This window comes from Phacochoerus africanus, chromosome 2 (assembly GCF_016906955.1).
Source record: "Phacochoerus africanus isolate WHEZ1 chromosome 2, ROS_Pafr_v1, whole genome shotgun sequence".
NCBI lineage: Eukaryota > Metazoa > Chordata > Mammalia > Artiodactyla > Suidae > Phacochoerus > Phacochoerus africanus.
In genome coordinates this window covers 139193862-139209709 of record NC_062545.1, presented here as the reverse complement: position 1 = coordinate 139209709, position 15848 = coordinate 139193862, and the positions used below count along the sequence as shown (strand labels likewise).

The following is a 15848-nucleotide window of genomic DNA, read 5'->3' as shown; positions in this document are numbered from 1 at the left end:
ACAAATGAGAACAAGGGAGATAAAAGGTTTTCAAAAGGACTTTTTCTCAGAAGGTTAACAGGAGTTTGATTATAGTCTGAAAATATTAAGATAGGTAACTTTCAATTTTCCACACATACAGGAACCCTTGTCTCTGCTACATTTCCTTTATCCAACACAATTCAAAAAACTTAAAATATGCCAACTGTGTCTGGCTAAAAATAAAGAGCTTTGTGAAGAAATCAAGCCCTTCAGGGACCAGCTGTGACAATGATTGGGCGTGGCTGGGGTTGATTTTGAACTGCTAGTGAAAGGCAGGAGTGGGCCGCTACCATTCCTTCTGAGTTGACATTTTGGGGTTCAAAGTCTCTAACTGGTGGCCCAGAGAGGGTGAGTCCCCTGAGTGGCTAAAAGCTCTCCAGTTTAGGGGGAGCTATGTGCTCCTTTCAGGGTGGACTGTCTCAGCCTTATGAGGCTCCTTTCTTTCTGGGTCGCTGGCTCCCCCTTCCTGCTGTGCAGCTGCACCCAAATGGATGCCACATGGGCCCCAGACTCCAATAGCCGGGGCCAGCTTCCACTTCCTCCTTGATGGAGTTAAGCCGCACATGGGCACCTACTGCGTATGCCACTCAAGAGTCATTTGAAGGGAATGACAGGACAGAGGCAGAAAAGCCTCTCTGTCCCCTGGTTGTTTTTTTAATAGGGCATGGCAGGAAGTTAGCTCCATCTGGAATTATTGGCACCACCAGTTGCCACTCTTTTTTCCCCTGGAGGGAACTGTTTATGACCAGGATCAGGCAAGTGCGCATTCCGTGGTCAGGCTAAAAGCAGCATCAAGTGGGAAAATACAAAGGTCGTCTTACCGGTCACTACCACGCAGCTGCACTGGGAATCCATGAAGCCTGTGTGGAGTGCGCATGTGCGCCTGCGCGGGTCAGAGGCCCGGCCCCTCCCGCCTGGTCTACAGCTTCTGTCTCCAATGAGGGTCACCCCGTAAGGTTTTGGGGGCCCTGAAAGGCTGAAGACTCTTGGTTAGAGGAGAGAGTGTAAAATGATGGTCCTTGAAATTAGAAATAGCCAGCTCAGGACGCAGAGGCAGCAGCAACAGACAAGTAGAAGGTCAGAGCACTATCAGGGTCTTTCTGGCCACCTGGGTCTGGGTCCCTTTGTTGGTCAGTATGTTCAAACGTGAGCCAGCCACGAGTATGGTGACAGACTGTCCCAATTTGCTCCGTACTGAGGAGTTTCTGGGATTGGGTGGGGGGAGGGATAGCTAAAAGGTGCTAAAACCAGTACAGCCCCAGCAAGTCAGGATGATGGGTGACCCTACAAGTTTTTTCTGAAGAACTTGATAAAATTTGATAGCTCTTGGAAATGATTCTGTCAAATATGCTTTTTTTTTTTTTTTTTTAAAAGGAAAGAGTTCTCTGGTGGCTCACCAGGTTAAGGATCCAGTGTTGTCACTGCTATGTGCAGTGACAGTTTATCCCTGACCGGGAAGCTTCCACATGCCCCGGGTGTGACCAAAAAAGAAAGAAACCAAAAATACAGAAGAAACTTAGAGTTAAAAGTGAGGGTTGAGGAGTTCCCGTCGTGGCTCAGTGGTTAACAAATCTGAGTAGCATTCATGAGGACGAAGGTTTGATCCCTGGCCTTGCTCAGTGGGTTAAGGATCCCGCGTTGCTGTGAGCTGTGGTGTAGGCTGGCAGCTGTAGCTCCGATTCCACCCCTAGCCTGGGAACCTCCATATGCTGAGGGTGCAGCCCTAAAAAGCAAAAAAGAAAAAAAGACAGTGAGGGTTGAGAGCACCTACTGCCTATAACCTGAGGATTCTCTGACAAGTTAAGGATTCTGAGCCCCTCCCCCACTCCCCTAACCCCTTTCCCTGAAATGAGGATGATCACAGCACTGCTTCCAGGATGCAGTCTTACTGAGCCCCAGGCACTGTACCCAGCCCTCCCACAGCCCTGGGGCAGAGGTTCACACAACTGGCAGTGTCTGTGTTGGCTTTCCAGGCTTTGCGCTCATCATCCCCCATTCTGCCTGCTGTTAGCGCCTAATAGGGCACTTGAATGCTTTGGCATGCCACCTGGCCCTTCTGCCTCCTTTTTAACTGTGTCAGAGTAACCAAAGAGCTAACATTTGGGGCTGGTTCCTCTATTGAAGAAGCAGTGTTATTCAACATCTTGACCTTTCAGAATATATTACTTAAAAAAAACTTTTTTTAACTAAAAATACTTTTTAGAAAAGCTGTCTAATAAGAGGCCAAAGACCATAATTCTCTTTCCCCATCCGGTGTGGCCAAGAGAAGCTCTATTAGGGGAAGCTGGTAGAACCCCCTTCTAACATCACATTGCTTCCCAAGTTCAGAGTGCTCCATTAGAGAGTGTGCACCCTAGTGGCTCTGTCTTCTTAATTGGCCCCCTGATAAAAAACAGTACCCTCCCCACCACCACCATTTAATTGGGATCACTGCCAAGGAATTAAGACTCTACCTGATGCTTTCCTGGGCCGCTGAACCAACGGCCATTTCTTTTAATTGGTCCCTGGTGTGGGCTACAGGCTTATTTATAACGGAGAACAGGTGGGTTGTGGTATTTGCCTCCAGTGGCCTTCCCCTGCCTGCTCTGGGAAACTGGGGCTGCCTTGTTTTGCAGGGAATGCAAGGGGCTTTGCATTTCACTTCATTTTGAGATTAAAGTAGACAATACGAAAATCCAAGTTTGAAAGCAATTAACCAGTTTCTCATATTCTCACTGTTGATGTTTTCTCCACCCTCTGGTGAACAGCTCTCATGCTTCATGTCACTTAACTAGTCCTATCAGGAGGGCTTTGCTTGTCCATCATATTTACAAATGAGATTAGGTCACTAGACGTGCCCACATTTGTAAAGTTCATTGCCCCTAAGATCAAATCTGATATCAGCATGACTAACGAGGTCTGGGTGTCTAACTTGTGTTTGTTAATGTTAACTTATCATGTCTGAAAAGAATATCCTCAACTGCTAAGACTGCCCATTTTTAAACAATGCTACTTTTCTGATAACAAAGCTGTAATTTTTTTTCGAGATTCAACATAAGCCATTCATATATATATATATATATATTTTTTTTTTTTTGGTCTTTTTAGGGCCACACCCATGGCATATGGAAGTTCCCAGGCTAGTGGTCTAATTGGAGCTGTAGCCACTGGCATATGCCACAGCCACAGCAATGCCAGATCTGAACTGCGTCTGTGATATACACCACAACAAAGCCAGATCCTTAACCCACTGAGCGAGGCCAGGGATCGAACCTACATCCTCATAGTTGCTAGTCAGATTCATTTCCACTGAGCCATGACAGAAACTCCAAGCCATTCCTGTTTTAACTGCAACTGGAATGTGTCCTGGAATTTTCACTTTCCTGTAATCACTAATTTTCTGATGTCCTAAAATGTCCTCTAATTTTGCAATTAATAAAAAAGAAAATGGTGGGATTGAGGGGAAGAGATGAATAGATATGGTGCAAAGGATTTTTAGGGCAGTGAAAATATTCTGTGTATTATAATAATGGATATATGTCATTATACATTTATCCAAGCCCGAAGAATGTACAGCACTAAGAGTGAACTCTAAGATAAACTATGGGCTTTGAGTGATAGGTCAATGCAGGTACATCAAGGGTAACAAAAGTACATCTTAGTATGGGATTTTGATAATGAGGGAGGCCAAAGATGTGGGGGGCAGGGAGTACACGGGAAATCTCTGTACCTTCCTCTCAATTTTGTTTTGAACCTAAAACTGCTCCCCCCAAAAAAAGTCTTAAAAAAAGATTTTTTTTTTTTGACCAAAACACTCTTGCTGCTGTCACTAGCCAGTGGTTGTGACCCATGTTTAATTGTCAAGAAAGATGCAATTGAGAAATAAACTATTTGGAATCAACTCGTCTTTCTCTATATTGTTATGCCAATCATTATGTTGTATTAATTTCTGGTTTTCTAATTGTGTATCATCAGGCTTATGACTCCTAAGTATTTGCTTGCTATCAAGCTATTTTTTCATTCAAAAATAAATTGTTTATTGAAACAAAAAAAGAAAGAAAACAAGAGACATAAACTATTTTGACTTAGCTACAGTAACATGTCTGTGATTGTATTCATCCCCCGCCCCCCTTTCTGGGGGAAAACACACACACATTCTCATTCTTGAAAATGAGAACAATTCAGAGAAATATGAATTTTGAGGTCTGACATGTGCACTTTTATTTATTTTTCCACTGTAAAAACAAATGGTCTCTAATGATTGCTGATGTCAAACACAATCTTTTGGCCGATGAAATATAGTAAGCCTGAGAATAAATAAGGCAACTAAAGAGAGATGTCTTGTTTAACAAAAAGCACAGTGATCTTCCTTACAAGTTAGATTCCCCGGGAGGAAAATATTTGTAATCATATTTGACTCTGGGATTAAGAGGGCAAGGTGTGACCCTCTGTCAGTGAACCGGAAAGCAAGCAGCAGTGCACACGTGTTCTCACCAGGGAGGACAAGTGTGGTTGCCAAGATGACAATAGCCCAAGACCTAAAATATTTCTCATTTTAAACCAAACATAATATGTAGTGGGATTTGTTTTAAATTTATTATTGGCAAGCTGTGACTTTCTGCTTAAGCAAGAAGAAGAATTAAAGGGTTTGTTTATTGTCTCTGACACAACAACTCTTACAACACATTTGGTACACTTGACATAAATGAGATGTAATCAAACTGGTCAAATTCCTCTTGGGAGTTGGAGAAAATAAATCAGTCAGTAAGAAGCACTCGTGATTAAAATAATAATAACAATAATAACAACAACTCTCTTCTGTGTCAAACATCACTGCTTCCAAATAAGCTACATACTCTACAGTAAACATAGAATTCGTAATCAAACTACATCTTCTCAAAGCTTGAAGAAGTTCTCCAAAAATGCCGCTCTTCTAAGGTAGGTGGTCTTTTGGCCTCACCCTCTCCTATTACTTTGCCTTTTCAGCTTAATAGTCCAACAGGGGTGGACACACAGTTTCTTAAAGAGCTAGATGGACTTAAACATAAGACACCATCAAATTCCTAGAAGAGAACATAGCCAAAACATTCTCTGACAACCTTACAAATGTTTTCTTAGGTCAGTCTCCCAAGGCAACAGAAATAAAAGCAAAAATAAACCAATGGGACCTAATCAAACGGACATGCTTTTGCACAGCAAAGGAGACCATAAAAAAAACCCCAAAAAGACAACCTACAGAATGGGAGAAAATAGCTTCAAATGATGCAACTGACAAGGGCTTAATCTCTAAAATATAAAAACTTATACAACTCAACAGCAAAAAAAACGAACAACCCAATTGGAAAAAATGGGCAAGACCGGAAGAGACATTTCTCCAAAGAAGATATACAGATGGCCAACAGAAACATGAAAAAATGCTCAACATCACTAATTATCAGAGAAATGCAAATCAAAGCTACTATAAGATACCACCTCATACCAGTCAGAATGGCCATCATAAAAAAGTCCACAAATAACAAATGCTGGAGAGGGTGTGGAGAAAAGGGAAACCTCCTCCACTGCTGGTGGGAATGTAACTTGGTAAAACCACTATGAAAAGCAGTATGGAGTTGCCTCAGAAAACTAAATATAGAACTACCATATGACCCAGTAATCCCACTCTCGGGCATATATCCAAACAAAACTTTCCTTGAAAAAGACACATGCACCTGTATGTTCATGGCAGCACTATTCACAATAGCCAAGACATGGAAATAACCTAAATGTCCATTAACAGATGAATGGATTAAGAAGATGTGGTATATATACACAGTGGAATACTACTCGGCCATAAAAAAGAACAAAATAATTCCATTTGCAGCAACATGGGTGAAATAAGAGACTTTCGTACTAAGTGAAGTAAGTCAGAAAGAGACAAATACTGTATGATATCACATATCTGGAATCTAATATATGGCACAAATGAAACTTTCCACAAAAAGAAACTAATGGACTTAGAGAACAGACTTGTGGTTGCCAAGGGGGAGGGGAAGGGAGTGGGATGGACTGGGAATATGGGGTTAATAGATGCAAACTATTGTATTTTGAATGAATAAGCAATGAGATCCTGCTGTATAGCACTGGGAACTATATCTATGACTTGTGATGGAGCATGATGGAAGATAAAGTGAGAAAAAGAATGTATATGTATGTGTGACTGGGTCATTTTGCTCTACAGTAGAAAATTGGCAGAACACTGCAAACCAGCTATAACAGAAACAATAAAAATCACTATTTTAAAAAAAAGAGCTAGATGGGAAATATTTTAAGCTTTGTGCACCACATGGAGACCATGTGGTATTTCCTGCAGCCATAGATAATATGCAAATCAGCGGGTGTGGCTATACACCAGTGCTTACCTATGGACACTGAAGTTTGAATTTCATATAATGCCCAGGTCGCAAACTATTCTTCTTTTTTCAATGATTTACAAATGTAAAAATTATTCCAGTCCACAGGCTGCACAAAAACAGGCAGCGTGCTGGGCTGTGGTGTGGGCTCTGGTTTGCCGAACTCTGCCCTAGAATACAATTTTTCTCCCATAGTGAGCTTGATATGGCTGGTGATAAAGTGACCTTGTGATACACATGAACAAATTCCCAGTTAAATGAGTTGATTTTAATTAAAATCAAACAGGGGTTATGATCATTATATAACTACAGATGTGATAAATTCATTTGAGTAATAAAAAAATAAAATAAAATCAAACAGGGGTTAAGTAATTCAGAATAGTCTATTAAAAAAACACTGCTTTCCCCTTTTTTTCATTACATTTACCCACCGTTAAGTTCAAAGAGCAGTCTGATTAAATATAGTAGACATTTTTGTTCTCAAAGTGATAGTATTTATGACTTTTACAGTGTGGAATAAGATCACTCAAGCCATTATCAATTAATATTTTTGCTCACCTATCTATGTGCAATTGCTCGTTCTCCTAGGCGAGATTTGGCTCCAACACCCAGGTAAGGAAGGATCCAGAAGCTGTACTTCATTATTTTGGACGTTTCAGATGCCATTTATTCGTTTTTTTTGTTTTTGTTTTTTTTTCTGCTGTACAGCATGGGACCAAGTAACACTTACATGTATACATTTTTTTTTCCTCCCTCTGTTCTGTTCTGATATAAGTATCTAGACATAGTTCTTAGTGCTACACAGCAGGATCTCATTGTAAATCCATTCCAAGGGCAATAGTTTGCATCTGATAACCCCATGCTCCAATCCCTCCCACTCCCTCCCTCTCCCCCCCAGCAGCCACAAGTCTGTTCTCCAAGTCCATGATTTTCTTTTCTGTGGAAATGTTCATTTGTGCTGTATATTAGATTCCAGTTATAAGTGATATCATATGGTATTTGTCTTTCTGACTTATTTCACTCAGTATGAGAGTCTCTAGTTCCATCTACGTTGCTGTAAATGGCATTATGTCATTCTTTTTTATGGCTGAGTAGTATTCCATTGTGTATATATACCACATCTTCCGAATCCAATCGTCTGTCAATGGGCAGTTGGGTTGTTTCTGTGTCTTGGCTATTGCAAATAGTGCTCCAGTGAACATGCGGGTGCATGTGTCTTTTTCAAGGAAACTTTTGTCCAGATATATGCCCAAGAGTGGGATTGCGGGGTCATATGGTAGTTCTATGTATGGATTTCTAAAACTTTGCTCTCAAGTGCTTATGGCATTCACTTATTTAAACATAAAAGAATTTGAGACTGAAACAGCCATTTAAAACTGCTTCAAGGAGTTCCATAGAGGCCCAGCAGGTTAAGGATTTGGTATTGTCACTGCTATGGCTCGGGTCATTGCTGTGGTGCAGGTTCTATCCCTGGAAATTCCACATGCTGTGGAATAGCCAAAAGAGAAAAGAAAACTGTTTTAGAAACAATCAGGGAATTGGTATTTTAGAGACAATATTACAATGCTGGTATTATTGTGAGCATTCCTTTGGAAACTGGTATAGAAGATACTAATTTTTTTTTTTTTTTGTCTTTTTGCCATTTCTTGGGCCACTACTGTGGTATATGGAGGTTCCCAGGCTAGGGGTGGAATCAGAGCCGTAGCCACTGGCCTACGCCAGAGCTGCAGCAACACTGAATCCGAGCTGCATCTGCAACCTATACCACAGCTCACAGCAATGCCGGATCCTTAACCCATTGAGCAAGGCCAGGGATCGAACCCTGAAACCTCATGGTTCCTAGTCAGATTCGTTAACCACTGAGCCACGCCGGGAACTCCAAAAGATACTAATTTTTATAACTTTGCCTATGAATATGAATCACTAGTTTGAAAAGTAGTGGTTTAAAATTTCTGGCTGGAGTTCCTCAGTGGACTAGCAGTTAAAAACAAGTGTTGTTACTGCTGTGCCTCAGGACACTGCTGTGGTTAGAGTTCGATCCCTGGACCAGGAATTTTCACATGCCATGGGTACAGCTCAAAAAGCAAAATTTCTGACAGTCTGCTAAGATACATCATCAGGTAATATTTTCCTTACAGTTTATAGAAGAATAGTTTGCCTATATTTTTCCTCTCTCTTATATTTTTCTCTTTGATTTTTGCTAAAGTCTTGATTTTACTTCGTTTTTAAAGGACTAGACCACATCACTTTGACTGAAAAGTAACAACTGCTGCTACAGGAATTGGTTTATTTATTAAAATCCAGTAGCTTGCTAGCTCTATTTTTTAAATACTGGATTTTTCTTTCAAATTTCTCAAATACCTTGGGAATGGCTAGAACAGTTGTGTTCTTAACACTGAGGAAATTCCTGTGTAGATAAATGAGGCCAGATGGAGGAGGCAGCCGAGCGCTTAACAACCTCCTGGAATGAAGGGAGAACCATACTGAAAACTCGCTCCAGGCCCCTATTTTCCGGTTTACTTATATAAACCATATTTTTCTTTTTTTTCTTGTTAGAGTCAAGGGCAATTTTGGTGTCAAAAGCGAACTCCATGTGGCTGAGAAGATTTGAGGAAGGTTTAGGAATCCAACAACTTATTCAAGGACAATTTGATTGTCTACCTAGAAATTCTGTGATAATTGACTTAGAAACTACTGGACTTCATATAAGTGGTTGGATGTGAGAGTGGCATTTACCCTAGCTAATAGTTTTCTTATATACCAGCAATAACTGATTAGAAAATGTAATTGGAGAAAACAAAGAGCCATTCAAAATAGCCAGCAAACATCAGATATATGTAGGAATAAACCTAGCAAGAAATATATGAAATCTATTTGTAAGAACTATAGAAACTAGGCAAAAAAAAAAAAAAAAAAAATCCTGACTAAACAAGGTATGCTGTGTTCTTTGATGGGAGGACTCAAAACTTTAAAGATATTAATGTCATGTGAATTAATATTCAAAACAAGATGCAATCTTAGACTCCAATCTCCTTAATTAGCTGGTTCCAATATTTCATGAGGGAGGGTTTGTCCTCCTAGATATCAAAATATATGATAAAATTGGCAATTCAAATAATGAGGTATTGTAGAAATAGTGAAAATCAATAAAACAAGAGCCATAATGTATAAAGGGATTTAATATATGATTAAGGAAGGAATGCAAATTAGGAGAGGAAAGAGTGGATCATTTCATGGTGTGAGAACAACTATAGTTAGATCTATTCCTTATGCCATATACATAAACAAATTCTAGTTAGATTTAAAATTCAAATCTGAAGACCAAAACAATGCAAATATTTAAAGAAAATGTAGAAGAGTTTATTTCTAATTTGGAGGTGGTTTCAGCCTACTCAAGCAAGACAGAAAATCCAGAAACTCTAAAGGAAAAGAGGAAGTATTTGACTAAGTTCTTTTTTTTATTTTTATTTTTTTATTACTCAATGACTCTTATTACATTTATAGTTGTACAACAATCAGCACAACCAAATTTTATAGTATTTCTATTCCAAACCTTCAGTGCCCTCCCCCACCCCCCAACCTGTCTCATTTGGAAACCATAAGTTTTTCAAAGTCTGTGAGTCAGTATCTATTCTGCAAAGAAGTTCATCATGTCCTTTTTTTAGCTTCCACATGTCAGTGATAGCATTTGATGTTGGTGTCTCACCATATGACTGACTTCACTTAGCATGATAATTTTTAGGTCCATCCATGTTGCTGCAAATGCTGTTATTTCTTTCCTTTTAATGGCTGAGTAATATTCCATTGTGTATATGTACCATATCTTCTGGATCCACTCCTCTGTTGATGGAATTTAGGTTGTTTTCATGACTGAATTCTGATTTTGGGCAGGAGTTGAATGAGAAAGAGGGGAATTTTCAGTCCATAAAAATTCTTTCTAGTTTTTTTTTTTTTTTTTTTTAAAGAATATGTAGGAGTTCCCATTGTGGTTAGTGGGTTAAGAATCAACATAGTGTCCCTAAGGATGTGGGTTCATCCCCTGGCCTCGCTCAGTGGGTTAAGGATCTAGCATTGCCACAAACTACTGGGTAGGTCCCAGATGCAGCTCTGATCTGGTATTGCTGGCTGTGGCATAGGCTGTCATCTGCAGGTCTGATTTGATCCCTAGCCTGGGAACTTCCATATATCGAGAGTGTGGCAGTAAAAAGGGGGGGAAAAAAAGCATGTAATCAGGTACTGTGTCAGTACGTAGAAAAACACAAAAGCTTAAAAAGTGTAACAAGGCCTTTGAAGAAGTACATTTTACAGCAGAAATTAATGAACCTTCAGCCCTATGTGCCAACAGCTTAAGTAACATTCACCATTTTCAGGGGCTCAACAAAGGCACAGAGATTTGTCCCCACTTCAGGGCCTTTGCACTTGCTATAGCCCTTGCCATTTTCCCTTCCTACATGTTTACTGCCCTGACTTTCTTCATATTTTTGCTTGAAAGTCATCCTTTCAACAAGGCTTACAATTAACTATTTTAAATTGTAAAACTCCCTTCCCATTCCCTCTCTCTGTTTTATTTTTTTCTTAGCTCTTTTTTAAAATATACGTTAAATCTAGAACAGTATAAGGCATATAGTAGGAATTTAATAAATATGTATTGAATGAAAACAAGGTGATTGGAGGAGTTAAGTGACCAGAATGCTATCATCCAAGGATCTCTGAGTTTTCATCATTGTAGAAAATGAAATCTCACACTTCCAAGAGGTGACTCTGGGCTCTAAGACACAGTCAATACATCCTGCATAATGTGCAATGGAAGTAGAGCTGGGGCCATTTTCATCCTCTAAATGGGGGTGCCCTGGTCTTCTCTAGGGTGTGTTGCTCCGAAGCTGGGGTCACATGGCAGGGAGTAGCTAAGAGGTTCCTCTGAGCCACTGTTTGCTGGGGTGCAGGCAGAAGTTAAATGAATTCCAGACTCATCCTAGGAGGTAGAAGATCATAACGGCTGAGAATGTAGCTTAAGGAAGCCAGTCCAGAAGGGCAAACCTCAGAGCTGACAACCAAACAGGGGAGGTGCCAGCTCACTGACCACAGGCCTTTGGGTTCCAAGGCCATTGGCATTTTAAAACCACCCCTGCTCCCCACCTCTCCCGTTAAAAAACACCTTGAAAGAGGTCAAGAAGAAATACTAGAGAAACAGGTGCTTCTCATTGACTTTTGCTATTTCAAGTGAGCACAAGCTTAAACATTTAATACATAAAAGCATCAGTTATCAGAAAAAGCACTTGATAGTCAGGAGGAAAAAAACCTGAAAAGACTGAAAAAATGGTGGAAAAGATTACTGGATGTCCTGCATTATGGGTGCATATGGTCATTGTCTTCTAGCTAGTTTTCGACTGTGTAAATTTTCAAAAAGGGATACTACAAGGGATGCTAGCCCATAGAAACAGAAATACTAGAAGGAAATGGAAAGGGGCGCAGACATCGGGGTATCGCGTCCAAGCTGAGGGGCACTGGCAAGCGCTTGGGGATGAGAACAACTTCTCCTCCAACATTTGTAAGAGGAATACCAGCTACTCCTCAGAGGTGGTGAGTTCGCTTTGCAAAGTGTGTAGGGAGCCGGGGGGTCGCTAGCAAGGCACGCAAGACTGTGGCCCCAGGGCAGAGGGCGGGGGAGGGGAACAGGGACACCGGGGACAGTCCCCAGGGCTGGTACGGGGAAGCCCCAGGAGAGGAGGCGGGGACGGGGGCGGACTGGGGGAGGGGGCGGGACGGGGCGGGGCGCTGCGCCCGGGGAGCAGGAGCTTGGAGATGGAGGCTGGCGGCAGAGCTGCAGGTAAGGGGAGCCCCGACCAACCGGCCCGGAGCCCGCCCGCCTCCCTGGCCGTCGGCCACGCGGGCCCCACCCCGAGTGTCGGGTTTCAATGGCTGGGCTGGGCAAAAAGCTACTGGCCTCTGCGCTGCAAAACGAGACCGTAAACAGCGCGCCGGGGCCAGGGGAACTTTCCCCGGAGTCTGCGCCAGGGCGCCGCGAGGTGCGCACCTGTCGCCGCCGGGGAACGTAATGGCTAGCGTCCCGGGATGTCGGGGGACGGGACCCGCGGGGCTCCGGCGCTCATCCTGAAGGGCAACCCCTGTAGCGACCGCTGACCTGGCCTGGCAAACTCCTTGCTTTCCCATAGCCTTGGTGGCTTTGTCTGTGAAATGGGAAGAGCCTGGTAGGGAAGGTGCAGGAAAGCACCTCGGGTGATGGCGGGCGCCCCTGTCGCCCCCGCCCCCCGCCGTCCCGGGTCTGCAGCTTCCCGCCCCGCGTCCGGTGCGCGGCTGGCATGCTGACCCGGGTTAGCCGGCAGGCGAGTCTGGATTTGGGAGCGCCGCCCCTACCCCAGAGCCTGCCACCTCCCACGCGTCCCTTGCCGGCCCCCTCTCTGGAGATCTGAGCGGAGCCGTGCGACATCTGAGTCTGAAAGCACGTGGAACAACCACTCTCAGGGGTTTCTACCGGTCCTGCAAAGGAAAGAGTGTTTAGAAGGGAGCAAGCATAGGGTCATTGGATGCCCAAAAAGTGCCTCTTTCCCTCTTGCACCCTTATCTTGTTTCCGCGGGGACCAGCGGCAGGAACGGGCTCCTTGGCCAGCAGGTCCTTATGTCCCCTGCAGGTCTAGTTTGGCCCTGGAGCCTTGCACCCACATGCAGTCAAACCAAAGATTTTCTCCCACCACACATCCCTGTAAGGGAAAACCCAATCTTATGGAAGCTCATCTGCCTTTTATTAGGTGCCAACGTGGGCAAATTGCTTGTTTTTATGACCCATATTCAAAAGCTGTGATTTTGACTTATTTCCCCCGTTTTGAAGAAAGTGAGTTAAGGAGAAAAGATGGTCATTAGCCATTTGTATGAATTATTTACATCTTCCCTGAAAGTTTCCATTAGTCTAGAGATTGAAAAAAGGGTTTTGTCTCCAGTTTTAGAGGGAGAAGTACTATTTCGTTTTTGATTTTTCTGTGGTCATTTGTGGAAAGTTGGTCGTCAGGACTGTGGATAGTGAGTGCTTGTTTATTGCCAGTTTATTGTTTGAGAACTGAGGCAAGAAGAAAAATCAACTTGCCTCTTTTCTTTTCTTTTTTCTTTTCTTTTCTTTTCTTTTCTTTTCTTTTCTTTTCTTTTCTTTTCTTTCCATGGCTGCAGCTGCAGGCTCTGGAAGTTCCCAGGCCAGGAGTCAAATCGGAGCCTCATCCTAGAGCTTTACCATAGCCATGGCAACGCCAAATCCTTAACCCTCGGATGGAGGCCAGGGATCAAACCCTCATCCTCACAGAGACAATGTCAGGTCCTTAGCCACAACTCACACTTTTTTTTTTGTCTTTTTGGTATTTCTTGGGCCGCTTCTGCAGCATATGGAGGTTCCCAGGCTAGGGGTCGAATCGGAGCTGTAGCCACCGGCCTATGCCAGGGCCACAGCAACACAGGATCCAAGCCGCGTCTGCAACCTACACCACAGCTCACGGCAACGCTGGATCGTTAACCCACTGAGCAAGGGCAGGGATCGAACCTGCAACCTCATGGTTCCTAGTCGGATTCGTTAACCACTGCGCCATGACAGGAACTCCCACAACTCACACTTTTGATATCACCTTTTTCACCTGAAAAATGGAGAATTTGCCCACTTGGGGACTTACTGTACAGAAATAGCTCATGTATTTCAAACACTTAGCAGGTCTGCACACAAAATTGCTCAGTTTAGCGTTCTCCTTTCCCTTCCCCCTCAGAGTGGTGCCATGAGTCAGAGAGTTCCTCCCAACTCTTTTTTTTTTTCCCCGTAGGGCCACACCCAGGACATATGGAGGTTCCCAGGCTAGGGGTCTGATCTAATTGGAGCTATAGCTGCCAGCCTATGCCATAGCCACAGCAATGCCAGATCCAAGCACGTCTGCAACCTACTCGACAGCTGATGACAATGCCAGATCCTTAATTCATTGAGCGAGGCCAGGGATCGAACCCGCAAACTCATGGTTCCTAGTTGGATTCATTAACTGCTGCACCACGACGGGAGCTCCTCCTGTAACTTTTAGAGCTGCTCTTATTCTACCTAATCTTACTCTACTTAAATGGGACAAGTAATGGTAATTTCATCTTCTGGAAAAGTGTAGTTGGCCTAAACGGTTTAAGGATTTTCTTGTATTTATTTCAGCGTTTGCTGTGGCTTTCCTCGTTGCTGATGGCCCAGATGACACACAGCAGTTGCACATTAATCATTTCCACATGTGCTAGATCCTAACGGATTGGAGTTTTACATAGCTGAACCATTGCCCAAGCTTTGATAGCCCATTTCCATAAAGGGCTTCAGCAAACCATGCCTACGTGGGAATCCTTTTTCTTTTTAGCAAAGAAGCATGAAATGGGGAATTGTGCTTTCAGACATGGCTGTATCCAGGTCCCCACTTCACTCTAGCACTGAAATGTAAGGAAAGGGCATGTGACATTCTCGTGGGAGTTGCCTCTGTAGATGGTGTATCAATATTGGTGTGTGTGGATGGGGGGGGTACCCTCAATAATTCAAGACATGCCCACCTTCCCGTTCCCGGCCACACACATGTTCTCTTTCTCTCTCTGAGAGTTTGTATGTGTTTCTAATTTCCCTGATGCTGAAGACCGTCTTGGGTTCCACTAGGCCATCTGTCGCTGTCATTTCAGTTTGGACTATACTAAAAAGGAGTAAGAAAGTCAGGCTCGGCCCAGTCCTGTTACTCCTCTTGTCCTTTACCTTGATCCCCCTTTGTCTATAAAATAGGGACTTGACCTGCCTCATAAGGATTAGATGAAGCTGTGTTCATCAGAGTGGACTGCTGGGCCCCTCGTGAACTTTTGAGTAGACTCAGAGAACGTCCTTTGTTTTGCCCCTCTTCCCTTCTGTTTACACAGAAAGTTGCGACGTTTGTGAGAATGACCTATTTTATGATCTCCATTTAGGAATCTGGTTTAGTGTTCCAATTTAGAAAAGTTAGGTGCTGGACGGTTTGCCCCGGTCATAAAGCAGAGCTTTGGAGACAGGGAAGCTAGCAAGCAAGGAGGAAAATCTGTGATGACTCTGAAGCTTGGTTTGGGGGTATAGGGACAGGGGTAATGCCAATAAAGCAACCTACTCTGGGAGGGAGAAAACCTGATGCAGTCTCAACAGAGTAATTTCAAAATGTTTCAGTATCTTCCCACTGGAGACACCGAAGAGTTAAAGCAACACTGACTCTGGAGCAGAGGGGGAATCTAGAAAGGGCAGTAAGGACTCTGAGCTCTCTTAGGGACCCCTGTCACTGAGTGGAGAAAGCAGAGCTAATGGGACCTAGGGAGGGTGTCCCTGGGAGATGGAAGGAGAGGAGCTGAGGGCTCAGCGCAAAGGCTCTGGGAGGGAGAAGCTCTGAGAACTTGTGTTGAGATTCCAGTGGAGGAGGGACCAGGGAGTTCCCACTGTGG

The 15848-nt window shown here is 43.2% G+C and overlaps 2 protein-coding genes across 3 annotated transcripts in view; one reads left to right on the top strand and one right to left on the bottom strand.

Annotated features, from left to right (window-relative positions):
• Window positions 1-2017, bottom strand: part of PGPEP1L (pyroglutamyl-peptidase I like) — a 72197-nt gene extending 70180 nt beyond the window's left edge. The window contains exons 1-2 of the mRNA XM_047769199.1: window positions 1930-2017; window positions 843-989 (exon numbers count right to left, since the gene is read on the bottom strand). Coding sequence (XP_047625155.1) covers window positions 843-989; window positions 1930-2017 — 235 coding nt within the window. The remainder of the gene's footprint in view (window positions 1-842; window positions 990-1929) is intronic.
• Window positions 2018-12160: 10143 nt separating this feature from the next.
• LOC125119600 (protein FAM169B-like) overlaps window positions 12161-15848 on the top strand; it is a 96587-nt gene continuing 92899 nt past the window's right edge. Inside the window, exon 1 of one of the 2 annotated variants that reach the window (XM_047766797.1) lies at window positions 12161-12216. In XM_047766797.1, coding sequence (XP_047622753.1) covers window positions 12192-12216 — 25 coding nt within the window. In that variant the 5' untranslated portion in view covers window positions 12161-12191. The remainder of the gene's footprint in view (window positions 12217-15848) is intronic. The other variant, XM_047766798.1, reaches the window with a different exon arrangement.